Source organism: Juglans microcarpa x Juglans regia, chromosome 1S (genome assembly GCF_004785595.1).
Source record: "Juglans microcarpa x Juglans regia isolate MS1-56 chromosome 1S, Jm3101_v1.0, whole genome shotgun sequence".
NCBI lineage: Eukaryota > Viridiplantae > Streptophyta > Magnoliopsida > Fagales > Juglandaceae > Juglans > Juglans microcarpa x Juglans regia.
The window spans coordinates 26215243-26230767 of NC_054595.1; the positions used below are offsets into that span (position 1 = coordinate 26215243).

Sequence of the window (15525 nt, forward strand, 5' to 3'; positions counted from 1 at the left end):
TAAGAAGGGAAAAATAAAGCAATTACCTTGTAAAGCTTGGAGAGGAACCAAGCTCAAAAGGATTGTAATGATTTAGTAATCATAATATATATACATACGCAAGTGAAGTATACATATGGAGCACTTCTTCAACCAAGGTGTACAAGATATACGGTACCCTTTGAACTAGGTTTCAAAATGATGGAAAGACACAAAAGATGATAGGATAACCCTTTGAACTACTGGATATTATTTATAGACAGACACCACGGCTTACAAACTAGAATAGCTTAAACGTTTATCAGATGCTAGGGCCAAACCCATTTGCTCGGACAAAGGTCTCAGCTGGCTATAAATCACAAGTGCATTACTCTGCAAAACAAAAAATGTAATTTGATATGGGCTTTTGCATGTGATGTGACCTTTCAAGTTTTCAACAACCGGGGATTGCGACTTTGCGCCAGTGTAAAGTAACGGAACACAGGCTCCATATAGGTCACCTATGGCCGAACCCTTTCCCATTCTCTTCACTCTAGTGCAGGCTGGAGTCTCTGGCTAAAGATGAGGTGACAATGCGCTCGCCAACATCACTTTTACAAAGGGGACATAATGCATTGATCTTTAACCATTTGTCAACACACTCAACATGAAAGACATGGAAGCAGGGCAACTCCCTGAGCTCATCATCATCCACATATTTTGCCAAGCAAATACAGCAAACCTGCACAGGGTAGAGAGTAGATAACCTTGTGAATTACAGGCACATCAATTACATAACAAATGTCAGCTCATGGCATTGTCCCATTTGAAAAGGAGCGTACAGGTGAAGTAACAGGAATGACAAGCAAATTCAGAAACTGGTGTTTAGAGGCCAAGTAGAAACTAATGCAAATTCAGCCACTTGTGCAGAAAGGGAGATCAAACATTTTAATGTTTAAAAATAATTTGGCAGGATTTTCCTGAGTTTTGCGTAATCTGATTCTAACAGTACTTCTAATCCAATTCCTGGTGACTCCATTTCAAAACAATGAATTACGACACCACAAGAACTAATATCAAACTTACTGCATCTTCTCCTGATATGTCCCGTTCCTTGTCTGTTCCTGCAGCCAAGACCCCACCTTCACTCTCTCCTGCATTCATTTCCTGATTCTCAACATTGCCATTTTTCTTCAACTTGAACTTGTAGGTGGGCAGAGCATTTATAGATTCTGGGGTTGCTCCTCTAGTCTGAGAATGGTCCTCACGAATGCCCAAAACAGAAATTATGCAAGGCAAGCAGCAACATATTGTTGCACATAGTATAAAAGGCATGGCATATCCAATACAGCTGAACGTAAGAAACACTATACATAATCTGCAGGCAACCAAGAAACATTTTTATGTAGCTCAACTAGGGAAAAACCCCAGAAAAATGAAACCAATATCATGTCATTAACTCGTACCTATACAACTTGGGTGCATCAGAAGGTGAAGAGTGACCTCCAAATATCCAGACATTGCCCACAACAAACCAGACTGCAAAGAAGCAATCTAATGCCATCTTGAAATGGTCCACTAATCCATTAATTCTGCAAAACAGAAACCAAACTTCACTTTATAGCACCATTGATCGAGCATTAAAAGTTAAATCTTTTTTTCCATTTTTTGGGGGTAGGGGATTGGGCAGACGAAAATAAAAGAGCTCCATCTCTTTTATGGCTAAAATTACCAACGAGGAACCTTTGACTTCGTATTAGTGTCTACTTGGTTGTGTGCAGCACAATAAACTCCATAAAATTTACACAAGTTTCTGATTGCTTTTCGGACTACTTGATTTAGACATTCATATTGACACTATCTCAACCTATTAAAGAGAGCTACTGATTCCATGCAGCAACCACACCTGTGAAAGCCAACTTTGCCAATATAGGTCAACAAAAATGACAGGTTGGCACAAGGATGCAAGTATGCAACACTGATAAAACTGGAAACTCTACCCTTCAACACTTGCTTTAAAACTCATTCTGGGTTACTCTAATAGATTGTCGACACAAATTTGATTTTAAAGCATCCAAATTCAAAAATCAAAATGGAGCAATTGCTCTCGTGGGTCACTAGAAACATTTTGGAAATGGATCCAGCTTTCTTTTTCGCAACATCATTGCTTGAAAATGTAACTTTGATTTCTCCATAACAATACAATAAATTCAAAATAAATTGTAACCACTGTAGTCTATCGACCATTCTGTACAATTGTATTTGCAGTAAGCAGAATTGGATCTGTGCACGCATACTACAAAACATGCAATGACCACTGCCACCACTACCACTGCTATCAGCATCTCAAATTTGACTATAGCACCACCGCCAACCAACAAGTTCATGAAAACAGAGATGCTACCTCACCATAGTACATCACTGCCAGTTACCACATTTGACACAAATGCCACAGTTGCTAATTTTCTAGTGCTGATGGCTAAGGATGGCTAATGGAAAGATCAAATATTCATCCAAATGTCTCGTTACACAAGTCATAAGTATTAATAAACTTAGCAAATCCTGAATAAATGCGAAATTTGTTCATATTAGTCCAGTTACACTCATCTAAAAAAACAAGACATCCAACATGTTAACCTCATTAGTTGCTAAAATGTTACTGCTTATCACCCTAAACTATTGTAGCCATGACCAACAATAACTACGAAGGAAGGACTATCAAATTTGATGGAGAGTATCAACCGACAGTTTTGTGGATATGAGATTGAAGTTCAAGGAAACCATAAATTTTTGTAACAAACCTCATCTTCATTGACTAAAATGTACTGATATTCTTTAGTTGCTAAGCAGTATAGATAATATTCAAGGTCTCAAACATAACAACATACGATAAATAGGAACATGCACATCTATTTGCAAAGCAAAAAGAATCACTGGATATTTGAATACTGTATGAACAAAAAAAAAAATGCAAAGATACCGTGTAGTTAAGGTTCCAATTTGGTCATTCCTTGATAAATACTCCGAGGTTCGAAGATTTTCCTCGTTTAAAGATTGAGTGACAGAGATAGCAGTATAAGAAGCAGGTTCGGCAGTATTGCTCTGAGAAGAGCCTTGATGTGGTTGAGGAGAATCTTGCTCAGTACCCTGGTTGCGGTGACGATATCGCCAATAGAGAATAGGAAGTGTTGCAACACAACCGGAGGCATAACCCACAACCCATGCAAACAATGGGGTTTGTGGCTTTTCATTTCTTGACAATGACAAAACAACAATAGATGCGATAACTTGACTCATGGTGACAACCAGCTCAACAGAGATCCATAGCCCAGAATTCAATGGGCTCCTGCGGCGATGACGATAGCCATCACCTCTTCTCCTGAACGAGGAAGTCCTAGAGTTTAATCTATCGGATGAAGATAAAGAAGTTTGATAAGTGGGAACTTGCGTGCTACTGGATAGCCTATTATCTTCATGCTGTGTTGAATCCACTCTAGGTGGCTGTCCATCATGAGAAGAGCTTGATGAGGCATCATCATTCCTATTTATGTCAACTATGTGTTGCTGGGTGTCATGACTTTCTACCCGCTCCATTAGCAAAGGGTATTGGTCAGTTTGAGCGTTGCTATTAGTTTCCAGAGAGGTAACATCCATCAAAATCAGGCGGCCAGCTTAGAAGGCAAGAAAGCATAGATCCCTAATAATGAGTCTTCCAACCTTTTCGATTTCCTCCCAATTATCTTTATGAACAAATATAAAACTTTTCTAGTATGCTGAATGGCTTGCAAAAGGATCCCCGCAACACTTAAGAACTCAAGGATTCAACTTTCTTTCTGATTTTTATGAAGGCTGCCAAAGAATCAGAACTTTAATCAATTGCTTTACTTGACAAGTTACAAGAGAGCCGAGTTCCAACAGCAGAGACACCATCAAAGTCAAAATGTAATATCACATAATTCACAAGACCCGCAACATCAGCTTACCAAAAAGATTATTAATGGTGCAATCAGACAAGAGTAGTTACATGTTTCATGTGTCATTTTTGACATATTTACATTTAAACGTCAATATTTTTCTGAACAAGTTTGTGAAAATCACGACAGGAAAACGAAAACGAAAACAATTAACTCTTATTAATCCGTGGTACCAAGATAGACGGTCAAAGAGATTTTATGAATAGGTTAAAGCGTACAGGTGAAAATACTCATACATTGACAAACGCAAACAATAACATTACCAGCATCTTTTGCAGAATTCGAGAACGGGAAAATATAAAATTCAAAATGCATCGCATGTTCCACTAAACCATCCTTATACAGCAATAATGCAAACCAGTACAGAACCACAACGGAGCACAGAGACCCGCTGGCTGAAAATCCAAGATAAACCCGGCTTCACAGCATTTAGAACCGATATCAAGCTCAGAAACAAAACCCATAAATAAAAAATTACTTATATATAATTTGTAACATATTGAACTCATTTATGAGAAATCACCAACGGTTGTTTCAACCGAAAACGAACTTATCATAAATTCCAAGATAAATAAAACCCTAAACCATCAGAGATTGCGATACAAAATCTGTACCAGATACAAATGAATGGCAGAATTTAGCGGGGGGACAAAAAGAAACTATCAGATAAGCCCTCGAAGCTCACTTTCTTCTTAATGTTGGACATATGATTTTCCCAAGAAAATATAGCGTCAGCTTTTGTGCTCCATTGCTTACGCAAACTCTCTTATGAGAGAGAGAGAGAGAGAGAGAGCGAACGTTGAAATCAGATATGAGCTGTGTCAACGACCGATGGCTAAATTTGGCCGTTGGATTATAGAGGCTGATACAAAAGTAACGTTGGCAACGTTCATCTTAATTTGGGAGAAAGAGACAGAGAAGGTTGCGAAGACGTATTCGGAATTTGGACCGTCCGATTTTCAAAATATCAGCCTCTGATACTAATAAATACACTTCCTACCCTCAAATCATTAATATTTTTAATTTACTTACAAATTACTAAAATTAATATATTACTCTCTCAATTTATCCACCTCAAACTTAAAAAATAATTACTATAAAAAAAAACTACAAAAAAAGAAATGCTACTTTTTATTTTTATTTTTAAATTTATTTTCATCCACCTTAATTGTTAGAATTAATCGATGATACAAAAAAGAAATGCTTGATCCAAGAGCTTGTAGTTAAAATGTATGTTTTAGCATATTTATGCTTTTCAAGATTTTTTCTCTTATTAAAATAAAATAAAATAAAATATAGTTTTATTTTTTAAAAGAATTTTTATCCCTTCCATAATCAAAGCTAGAGTACTCTTTTCTTCTTGATTTTTCTTTAGAAATATATATTTCCTTATTTTCACGTATTAATTAATCAAACTGCCTTCTTTGTACAAAATCAACCATTAAGAAGGATGGACGATAACTCTATTGTAATTTTAAAATTTTTTTAAACATAACTGTATGAATTTGTATGAACAGTCTTTAAATGAGAATTGTAATTTTCAGTATATCATTAATATCTTATTTCTTTATCCACAAGTTAAGTTTTGTTTTGGACGGACTTGAAAAATTAGAAAAAGAATATAATTATGAAATCAAAATTCTTCTCCCAAATTGTGAGGTATCTTGAGAATTTATTTTGGGCAACTAATCCAAATACAGCAAATTTTTGCATGTGGGGTTGTGGACCCAAAAAAATTTACCAGTCTCATTGAACAGAACATTAATGAACATTAGATATATCGTGGAAGTTTGAAATTGCTACAAAATTTCCAGCTCGCTTAATATGTTTGCTTAGACGATTGAGACGAGTTTAATGCAAGTTAATTTGGTTCTTTAATTTGGGCAAAACTCTTGAATGAATGAGGGTGTGGAAGAAATGATCAATCATTGCTTCTGATACTTCCACACCAATGGTGGATTGTGATGTTTCAAATTAAAAACAACAATTATATATATAGATATATACACACACATTAGGGAACTGTCTCGGATGCGTTAGCCCTTAGATGCACCTGACATAATGATTTAAATAAAATAAAAAATAAAAAAGTCAGTAGTTTATTTGTTTAAGAAGAGAAAATACAAGGTTAAAGGAAAAAAAAATTAAGATTAAAAAAAATCTAAATTTCGGCAAAGTATGATCATTGGTCTGCATCCATATTAAATTATCTATTTACTCTCTATATAATAATAAAATATTATTAATTTAATAATTTTTTTATTTTTAATTTTATCACATTTTATAGTTCTACTAATTAAAATATTAATATTAATAATAATTATATTCTAATTAAATTAATAATTAATATTATATATTGAGTGTTTTAAGTATTTTATTAGTTAAATTTACTTAAAGTTGAATTTTACAATGAGAATGCTCTAAAGCGTTTCTGTTCTAAAGAGTAAAGTCATTTTAATTTCTTTTATTGAAAAGAAATTGAAACAAAAAGAAAGGAAAATGAGTATATTGTCAGAATAAAAAGGACATGAAAAAGAGACATCAATTCATATGCGCCACAGGGCTATTAAAGGCGTTTTGGTAAAACATGATCCTTCATTAAATTTTACAAGGAATCTACACAGCAAATGGTCAAGGGTCCTAAGGACCTTTTGGTAAAATATGATCTTTCATTAAATTCTACAAGGAAACTACATGTCAAATGGTCAAGAATTTTAAGGGCCTTTTGATAAAATAGGACTTAACAAAAAAAATAAAAGTTAATAGAAAAAAATAAAAGTTATTATTTACAGTTAGATAGCCACTTATTATAATAGAGTATATATATATATGCTAAAAAGACTTCATGATAATCCTTAAAGACTCTCTTGGTTACAACGAAGAAGCATAGATAAAAAGGATGTCTACATAATATTTAACATTATCATAATGTTAAATTCTTCATCTTAAGATTTTTCGTCTTCCGTCACACAGATAGATTTGACATATTTTTAAGTAGTCAGTGTATAAACCGTTTAAAGTATATCACGTTACCAGGTGTAATTAAGAATGATAAAATTTAAGACAAAAAATAATATTTCTCCGTAAAATATCATAAGCTGTCAAGTAAATTTCATCTTCATTGATATAGTTTTGAAGATGCGTCTCCAAATAATCATGGAATAGTTTAACTAATTAATCTTGTCTCTAACAAGTTTATTGATCTTGTAGTCCTCTAAATCGATCTTTACTTGAGCAGTTGGTACGTACGTATGTAGCTAGCAGACTTGGTAGCAGGTTCTTTCTTCCCTATATAGATTTTGGCATCCACATGGTCCTTGCCCTCAAGACCTCAGACCCATCTTGAAGATAAAGAGAGTGATCAAACTCAATCCCTTCATCCTCTGTAAAGTGATCAGTATTTAGTAGCACTGGTGCCGTTTCTACTAACTGCAGTAAATTATGCAGCATGCTTTCTCTCCCACACTCCTTCCGGTACTCCAGAGTCATGGCAGAAAGCTTGCGACTCTCCAAGAAAGAGCGAGGAGCACCCTGATGATGATCACAGGCAGCAGCGATCGATCATTTCCCCCCATTGTCAAGAAAACGGAGAATTTTCATACCATTTCGAATAAGTCAAAGAAACTAAAGAAGCTGGAGATAGATATGATCGTGTATACCTCAAGGATCCAGCTAATGTATTTTATATGGTAGTTCACATGCTGATTGATATCCAAATCATTCCATAGAGGCTGCATTTGTTATAAGAATAATAAAGAAAGTTGTTTAAGGTAGCTAGTTAATAATAGAGATCAAGTTCTCTCAAATTCTTGTCCGAACTTGAAGACTTCGAGTGAGAGTTAATAATTAAACTCATTCTCTATGTCTTTTTCTCTCTCACTTGAAGCCAGAACTTTAGGGTTCGAATAAAAACTTTGAAAGAATCTTTTTCTATTAATTGTTTCAGCGATTAACCCAAATAATGAAAGTTGTAAATTAAATGCATTGACATGCCAAATTCAACACGCTTACTGATAAACCTGTTCGGACATAATCTGCAGTATCAACGTCAAATATTTGCAGGAGTTTTCTGTTATCCCCCCCATAATGATAGGGTACTCATGACAATCCAAAACGTGAGGTTTGATCTCTGCCCATGCTTCCTTCAGGAAAGACAATTTCCTTGTTTTCTTGTTAATCATCAAATACTGGCTACAATATTACAGCGAAGATGATAAAAAAAAAAAATCCGCCACCATGGCCATCGTAAAAAAAAAACGCCAATATATATGATCTCCGAGAAACAAGGATATACAGAAACTAAAACCGACAACCATAAATTTGATGAATTAATTCATGACTAAAAGAGAATATCCCTACAAAACTTATTAAACCTCGTTGCTTGCAGGTGAGTTTCTCCTGCCTTGTAATCTCGGACAAGCCAGTCTCGCGTATGACCATGCTTTCCCGATGCAGATATCCAAGTTTCCACTTGAACAACATCACCCCTTCAAACAGAAAGTAAATTTTACAGATAAAAAACAAACAATTATACGAGGTTTAATATATATGTGTGTGTGTGTGTGTGTGTGTGTTGGAATGTGTTAGGTTTTGAAGAGTCGCGCGTTCATGTTTAGGTACGTACGTACCATGAAGGAAGGCGTTCCACCACAATCTGCAAACGACAGACCTCGCATATGAGGTTCCTTTCTACTCATCTCTGGTGTAGAACAAAAACCTTTGGCAGCCAGCCCCACACTCTTAAAGTGGTTAAGTCCTGATTACTCGTACAATTAGGACAAAACATGGTTAATTATTAAAGGGTATTCATCAATATTATAATTTGGTTATATGATCAAATATAAATTCGAAATATACTCATGGGCGGCTTCAGCACCTGCAAACGATTAACTAATCCCTCTATGGAAACTTTGCCGTCAGGGCTTAATTCGTATGATCTGATTAAGAAGTTTTGCTCAAAAATAAGGCCCCCTTCCAGCAACTTTCCTTCGAATGTGTCAATAACACTACTATCACGCTTTGTTTGTTTCTCGCCATGAAGATGTTCTAGCCTTTTCCCAGCATCTGCCAGAGTCGACCGTATGTTAGTATTAGCACAAAGCATGTTTCCGTACTAAAACAATTCTTCATTATTCTTTTGGGAAGTCCTACCAATGTTGTCCCCGGGAGGCCTTCCAGTCTGCACCTTAACCTGCAAATTAGCACGGGCAGAAGCAGAGTCTGGCTTAGTTCTACCAGTGTCATTTAAATTGCTGCAAACCATGGCGGGCAGGAGCAGAGCCTGGCTTCTGGGGTTGTTCTTTGAAGGAAAGGTTGATGTAAAGACAAGACCGGAGAATGTCAGGGCAATCACCACAGGTGCTACCATTGTTACGTGCCCAGGTGACAATATTTGGATAAATGCGCTGCGATCTGAGACTAGCACAGTTTGATTGCACGCCTTATCTAGTTAATTAGCAGCAGCAGCAGCAGCAGCAGTTAAAACAAGAAGTGAAAATGGGCGAAAATGTTGAATCTTTTGATTGAGAAAATTAATCCTAAGCAGGTGATCTCTTATCTAGAAATGCTGGAATTTGTAAGAACGCGCACTCTTTAGTTGGACACAATGCCTAACTGGAGTATCTTTGTAGAGTTCCTAGTGCCCCTTGGTGTTGAAGTTAATGCATTTTCAGCTCCAATAAGTTGGTAAACTGATATATTAATGTAATGTGCAGTTAATTGAGTACATTAATTATTACGTACACTACAAGGCGTCGTTAGAGAATAATATCGAAACCTATCCCTAGATATATATACATAAAATGATTCTGTATGTATTTTTTCCACAATATTAAATATTCAATAAATGCGATAAAATCCACCTTATATATATATATATATATACACACACACACACACACACACACTAGTGCAGGAGCAACGTGCAAACTAATCTTTGATTTGATTTTCTTTTCTTTTTCTGCTCAATGTTTGATTTTATAAGTTCTATTGTATCACCTAATCTGAGAAATGATGGTCACAAAATATACATTTATCTGTTGTTTCATCTGTTATAAATAAAGGTTAGATCTTTGTATTATTGCTTATTAGATTCAATTTTCCTAAATCGTTTTCCTATGATTCAATATCTGTACTGCTTTTTTACAATGACTCTCCTACATTCGGTTTTATTTTTAACTTTTCTACATAAAACAGGATTTTTGTTATATTTAAGGAAAAAAAAAAAAAAAAAACCTCTTTTCTCAGTTTCTCTAAGATCTTTCAATTTCTTGATATTCAATGTTTCATTATTTGAATTTCTGTTGAATTTTTTGTTTAATTTTACACTAACATATTTATCTGTTGTAAATAAAGATATTACATATCATCTTTGTAGATAGAATTTTCAGATGCCTTTTCCTTATCTCTAGCAATCTGTCAATTTTTTTTTTTAATAATATACTCACAATTTATGTTAGGTTGTATATATTGTATGTTTTTCTTGGTTTGTGGCAAAAATCATTTCTACCAAACTTCTCCAAAACACTGATTTAAAAACACAAATTCATTTTAGATATTTTTATATATTGTTGATTCTGTTCCAACACAATACTGTCCTTATACTCAACACCAACGAAGCCACAAACACATTATCAAACAGAAAAATAATAACTCAAAAAGAGAAAATTTCATAAAACATTTTATTTTTAGATGCCTTTGCTTTGTCGCTACCTACCTGCCGAATTTCTCTTAGTTACTAACAAAACATGTTTTTTTTTTAGGTTTTTTTTTTTTTTTATAATACATTCACAATTTATGTTAGGTTGTATATATTTTATGTTTTGCTTGGTTTGTGACAAAAATCATTTCTGCCAAACTTCTCCAAAACACTCACGATTCCATAAAATAAGGAAAGAATTATATAACAAATGACGTTACAAAATAATTAATACTATACACTTACAAAGAGTAAAACCAGAAACATCCAAACTCTTCAACCAAAAGACTTGAAGACAAACGACAAAAAAAAATCCGCAGAAGTTAATAACCATTGACCAAAAAAAAAAAAGAGGAAGCCATAAAAGACTGTACCAAACAATTGAAATTTTTTACTTTTGAAATATGTTATAAAATGTGTTATGTGAATATAATTGTTGGGATTACCTATCGACGGACTGAAATAAAAAATAATAAATAAAAAAATCCAGAAAATAATTTATATAGAAAAGACGTTTCTAAATCAATATCACCATACACTTGCAAAGATGAACCAGAAATGTCTAATTCTGAAAGTCCTCAACCAACAATACCTAAAAACAAAACCACCAAAAATAAGCCACAAAAAATAATATGCACTGCAGTAACCAAAAAAAAAAAAAAGAAGGCAAAAAATACCATACTTAAAACCATATACACGCAGGATGATCAAACAAATAAATGGGAAAGAAGAGATGACAAATAAAATTAAGAAACATTTTTTTTTTTTTTTCTAAAAAATCAAATGTAATGAGGAACAAAATGCAGAAGCAAAAGAAGAACACGAGATCAAATCAATTTCAAAAAGAGGCTCGTAATGGACTAACCCACTGGACTAACCCATCAATATAATTGTTGGGATAACCTATCGATGGACTAACATAATGGCAATTGACGGACCGATGCAAAATGAATTGATGCGGACCGAGGTAATGATCATTTCTCATTATCCAGACAAATGCATGAACTGACGAATGAGATATGCATAGATTGTTTTTGTGTTTTTTTTTTTTTTTTTTAAAATTTAACTGTTCAGCAATAAATATCCTACTTGCTCTTGTCCATGTAAATCCTTTTTTCTCTTTCATTCCCGAGATTCCAGTTGCGAATCTCAAGCATGAGTTTTTTTTTTTTTTTTTTTTTAAATCGAGCGATTGCTTTTGTCAGTGTAATTTTTTTTTAATTTGCTTATGTTTCTCTTCTTTTCGTGCAAATCTATTGTGCAAATACAATTACAAATCTGTGCAAATCCCTCTCTCTCTCTCTGACAACATAGTATTAATGGGACAACTATTATGCCGTTTCATTTTGATCGCTGGATATACTATTAGCATAAATTTTTTTTTTCTTTTTATATTTTTTTAATATATTTAAATATTTAAAAAATAAAAAAATACATTAATATATTTAAAATTACTTCTTTAATCATTAAGTAAAAATAAATTTTAATTAGAGGTCAAATAAAAATATCAAATTAAAGAGATAAAATAGGCTTCCTCTAATATTAATTATATGTCATTATTAAGACGGAGATACGGATTTTAACATATTAAAAAAAGTAATATTTTTTTAATATGTTATGAGATACATCAAATTATCTAGATAAATAATGAACTCGACGGATAGACTTTCTTATAATATAATAATAATTATATGTCATTATCGAGATGGATAGACTGACAGATGGACAGATGGACATAAGTCACTGCAAACCCAAAAGATAAAAAAACATAAAATAAATACTGACACAGGAACTTGAACGGACCAAAAACTCCTCGCATAAACAGACACAAAAGAAGAAAATAGAGGGATAAAAAAGTAACCACACAACACACGAAAAATTTACACATTTGACAAAATTTTCTTTAGCGATAACCGCTTATTATAATAGAATAGATATTATACATATATATATATATATCAAAACCTAATACTTGAAAGTAGAGTAGTGTTTTAAATTTCGTACCGTATCAGTCAGTACGGTTGAAATTTTTCGTTTCGGTCGTCCGGCCAGTACAGGTACTGGCCAAAATACCGGCTGGTACCGGTCGTACCGGCCTGAATTTCGGCCTGTACCGGCCTATATTTCTGCCGGTACCGGCCGATATTTCGACCTGTGTTTTTTTTTTTTTTCGTTTTTTCAAACTACAAGCTTATTTTTTAACCCCCAATTCAGATTAGACTATTTATAATTTTTATATATATGTATTTATATATAATTTATTTATATATAGACTATTATTTTAGAATATAATTTTTATATATATTTATATATATAATTTATTCATATATCGACTATCCCGAAACGTTATCTCGAAACGCTATTCCGAAACGGTACCGGTACCGAAATATTTCATTCCAGTGCCTTGACCGGTACGGCGTCCGGTACGGTATTCAAAACATTGAGTAGGAGTCCCTGCCTCTCTCTCTTTTCTTTTTAACCCTCTTAAAGTCGTCGTGTAAGAATTACAAGTAAGAGAAATATTTTATTTACAAAAAAATTATATAAAAATAAATTCATAAACTAACATGCCTTCATATGATATGTAAAATTATAAAATAACTTTTATTATAAAATAGGTCTAAATGATCACATGAAGCTAAGTCAGTTTATATATTTACTTTTATATAATCCCTTTGTGTATGTAAAGAATTACATAAAAATAAACTCACAAACTAACGTGGCTTCATGTAGTACATAAGATTATAAAATTACTTTTATTATAAATTAAGTAGATGTAAAAGAGCACATGAAACTAAATCAGGGCGAGGGTACGCCCCAATCCGTCCGCCCCTTACTAGGCCAAAGGCCCAGTACATTTTTCTGGGCCCTAAATGACCCAAAATCTATTTTTGGCCCCCTTTGGGCCCAGAATTTAACTAAAAAAGTTAAATATATTTAAAAATTAAAAAAATATATAGTATATACATATATATAGATAGAACTATATACTAAATTTCAACTATTAACTACTAAACTATTACAAATTACAATTTACAATTATACAAATTAAGACTCTAAGAAAACTAATAAACTTAAACTATTACAAACTCTTCTAAAAATATTAAATATTACAAATTGTAGCAACATTACACTTAATTGTAAATTAATAATTATAACTCATAACTTTTCAATTTGATCAATTTGGGAGTGCAGCGTGGCATTGTGTAGGGATGAATTCACTGAGTGGTGAGTTGTGTCGACTGCTGTGAGACTGAAAATTAAGATCATAAACGTTAATAAGTTATAAAACCTTAAAGGCTGAAATATTAATAAGTTAAAAATAAAATAAATTATAATTATAAAGTTATAAAATTAAAAATATTAAAATATTAAATATTAAAAATACTAACCAATATGAGATTGGGATTGGGCAATTGGAATTTGAGATGAAGATGAGGCAGATGAGGATAGATCGGTCATTAGGATTGGTCAATGTGGCCTCAATTGCTGAGCGAGAGCGAGGTGCTGTGGTAGGTTCCCCTCCGGGTAAGAAGCGACTGAACGTTGATGGTGAAGGGAGCAGCTCCGGGTCGCCACAGAAGTTTGTGCAAAGGATCGGGGCCAGAGCGCAGGCAGCTTCCGGTATACGTATTGGGGGCCGAGCTTCAGTTTGTGGTAGATGTAATAGAGCTCACGAGGGCGAGTGTCGTCAGGGTTGGAACCAGTGCTTTGAGTGTGGTCAGACAGGGCACTTTGCTCGTGAGTACCCTAATTGGACCCAAGGAAATCAGGGTGGTCATCGCGGTGGTAGGGCTAATCAAAGGCAATTAGTTCAGGCTCGGGTGTATGCGGTGACTCCTGGTAGTGCTGGCGACGAGATTCCAGGGACTCAGGACGCTGGAGTTATGGCAGGTATAGGTCTAATCTTACCTTTCGTAATGGATGCCATGTGTGGTTTATTCTTGGGTTTTGGAAAGTTATGCAAGCTGTACCCATGCCCGTTGGGTGTTGGAGGTTGTGTGATTTTCTTAAGAGTGTTCTGGTTGTATTGGGTATCCTGCTTTAGAGTGATGTTTGGCCCTACAAATTTCGAGGACGAAATTTTATTTTAAGGGGGAGGATGTAACACCCCGTATTTTAGTGTATTTTTTACTGAATGATTATTTTTTATTGTTCAAAAATTTATCCTCTTATTTTAAAATTGGTTGGATTTTTAGTAAGTTTATTTCTATGATTTTAATTTGGTGAAGATTATTTTTATGTGCTTTCCAAATATTTATTTATTGTTATGCATTTAAATTATTTTTAATATTTAAATTAATTACTGTGAGATTTAATTATTTCAATTTGACTTTACCATTGCGTTTGAATTATTTTATTTAACTTGTGGTTTTAAAATCATCTCCGTTAGATCATTTTTGTGACCCAAGTTATGAGGATTGGACCTCATTTCTTTTCCCTTCATTTTTCTTTCCTTCCTTTTCTTTTCTTTCTTTTCTTTTTTCTTCTTTATTTTTCCCCTCCTCCGTGCGCGCGAACCAGCTCTCTCCCTCTCTCTTCCGTCCGTCACCTTCACCTAGCCCGCCGCCGTGCGCGACACCGCCCGGCCGACCAGCTTCCCCAGCCGCCGGCGACCTCACCCCACCAATATCACCTCCGTTCGTGCCACCGTTAGCCCCCACGAAGCCCACGAAGCCGCGGCACTCTTTCCGCCGTTGCGCCGCCGTCGCACCGCCATTGGCCACCATCTTCCTACCACTTCATCCCCGACCTCTTGGCAACCCAATGGACCCAACCCCAGCTCCGATCCGTCACCGGTGAAGCTCCACCATCTACATTTCCGATTTGGGCATTTTGGTCTTCTACCGCCCATTTCGCCGCCACCCACGGCAAACCACCACCACCACTAGCTTC

The 15525-nt window shown here is 34.5% G+C and overlaps 1 protein-coding gene and 1 pseudogene across 3 annotated transcripts; both read right to left on the bottom strand.

Annotated features, from left to right (window-relative positions):
• Window positions 1-60: 60 nt before the first annotated feature.
• On the bottom strand, window positions 61-4767 carry LOC121247784 (E3 ubiquitin-protein ligase At1g63170-like). 3 transcript variants are annotated; one of them, XM_041146234.1, is made up of 5 exons: window positions 4618-4767; window positions 2939-3807; window positions 1425-1550; window positions 1045-1336; window positions 61-700 (listed from the first exon to the last, which is right to left on the bottom strand). In XM_041146234.1, exons 2-5 carry the CDS (start codon window positions 3610-3612, stop codon window positions 512-514), a joined length of 1281 nt encoding a protein of 426 aa, XP_041002168.1. In that variant the 5' UTR covers window positions 3613-3807; window positions 4618-4767; the 3' UTR covers window positions 61-511. The 3 variants fall into 3 exon arrangements, with proteins under 3 accessions (XP_041002168.1, XP_041002166.1, XP_041002167.1); XM_041146232.1 differs by having other exon boundaries at window positions 4547-4764; XM_041146233.1 differs by lacking the exon at window positions 4618-4767 and adding an exon at window positions 4196-4527.
• Window positions 4768-7220: 2453 nt separating this feature from the next.
• On the bottom strand, window positions 7221-9300 carry LOC121247463 (annotated as a pseudogene).
• Between the last annotated feature and the right edge of the window lie 6225 nt (window positions 9301-15525).

What these genes read in the sequence shown, in the direction of transcription:
- LOC121247784 (XM_041146234.1), bottom strand. Translation starts at nt 3,612, where the DNA reads ATGGATGTTACCTCTCTGGAAACTAATAGCAACGCTCAAACTGACCAA. An exon ending in GATGCACCCAAGTTGTATAG is followed by an intron (nt 1,337 to 1,424) that starts GTACGAGTTAAT and finishes GGTTGCCTGCAG; the next exon opens with ATTATGTATAGTGTTTCTTA. An exon ending in ACATATCAGGAGAAGATGCA is followed by an intron (nt 701 to 1,044) that starts GTAAGTTTGATA and finishes TACCCTGTGCAG; the next exon opens with GTTTGCTGTATTTGCTTGGC.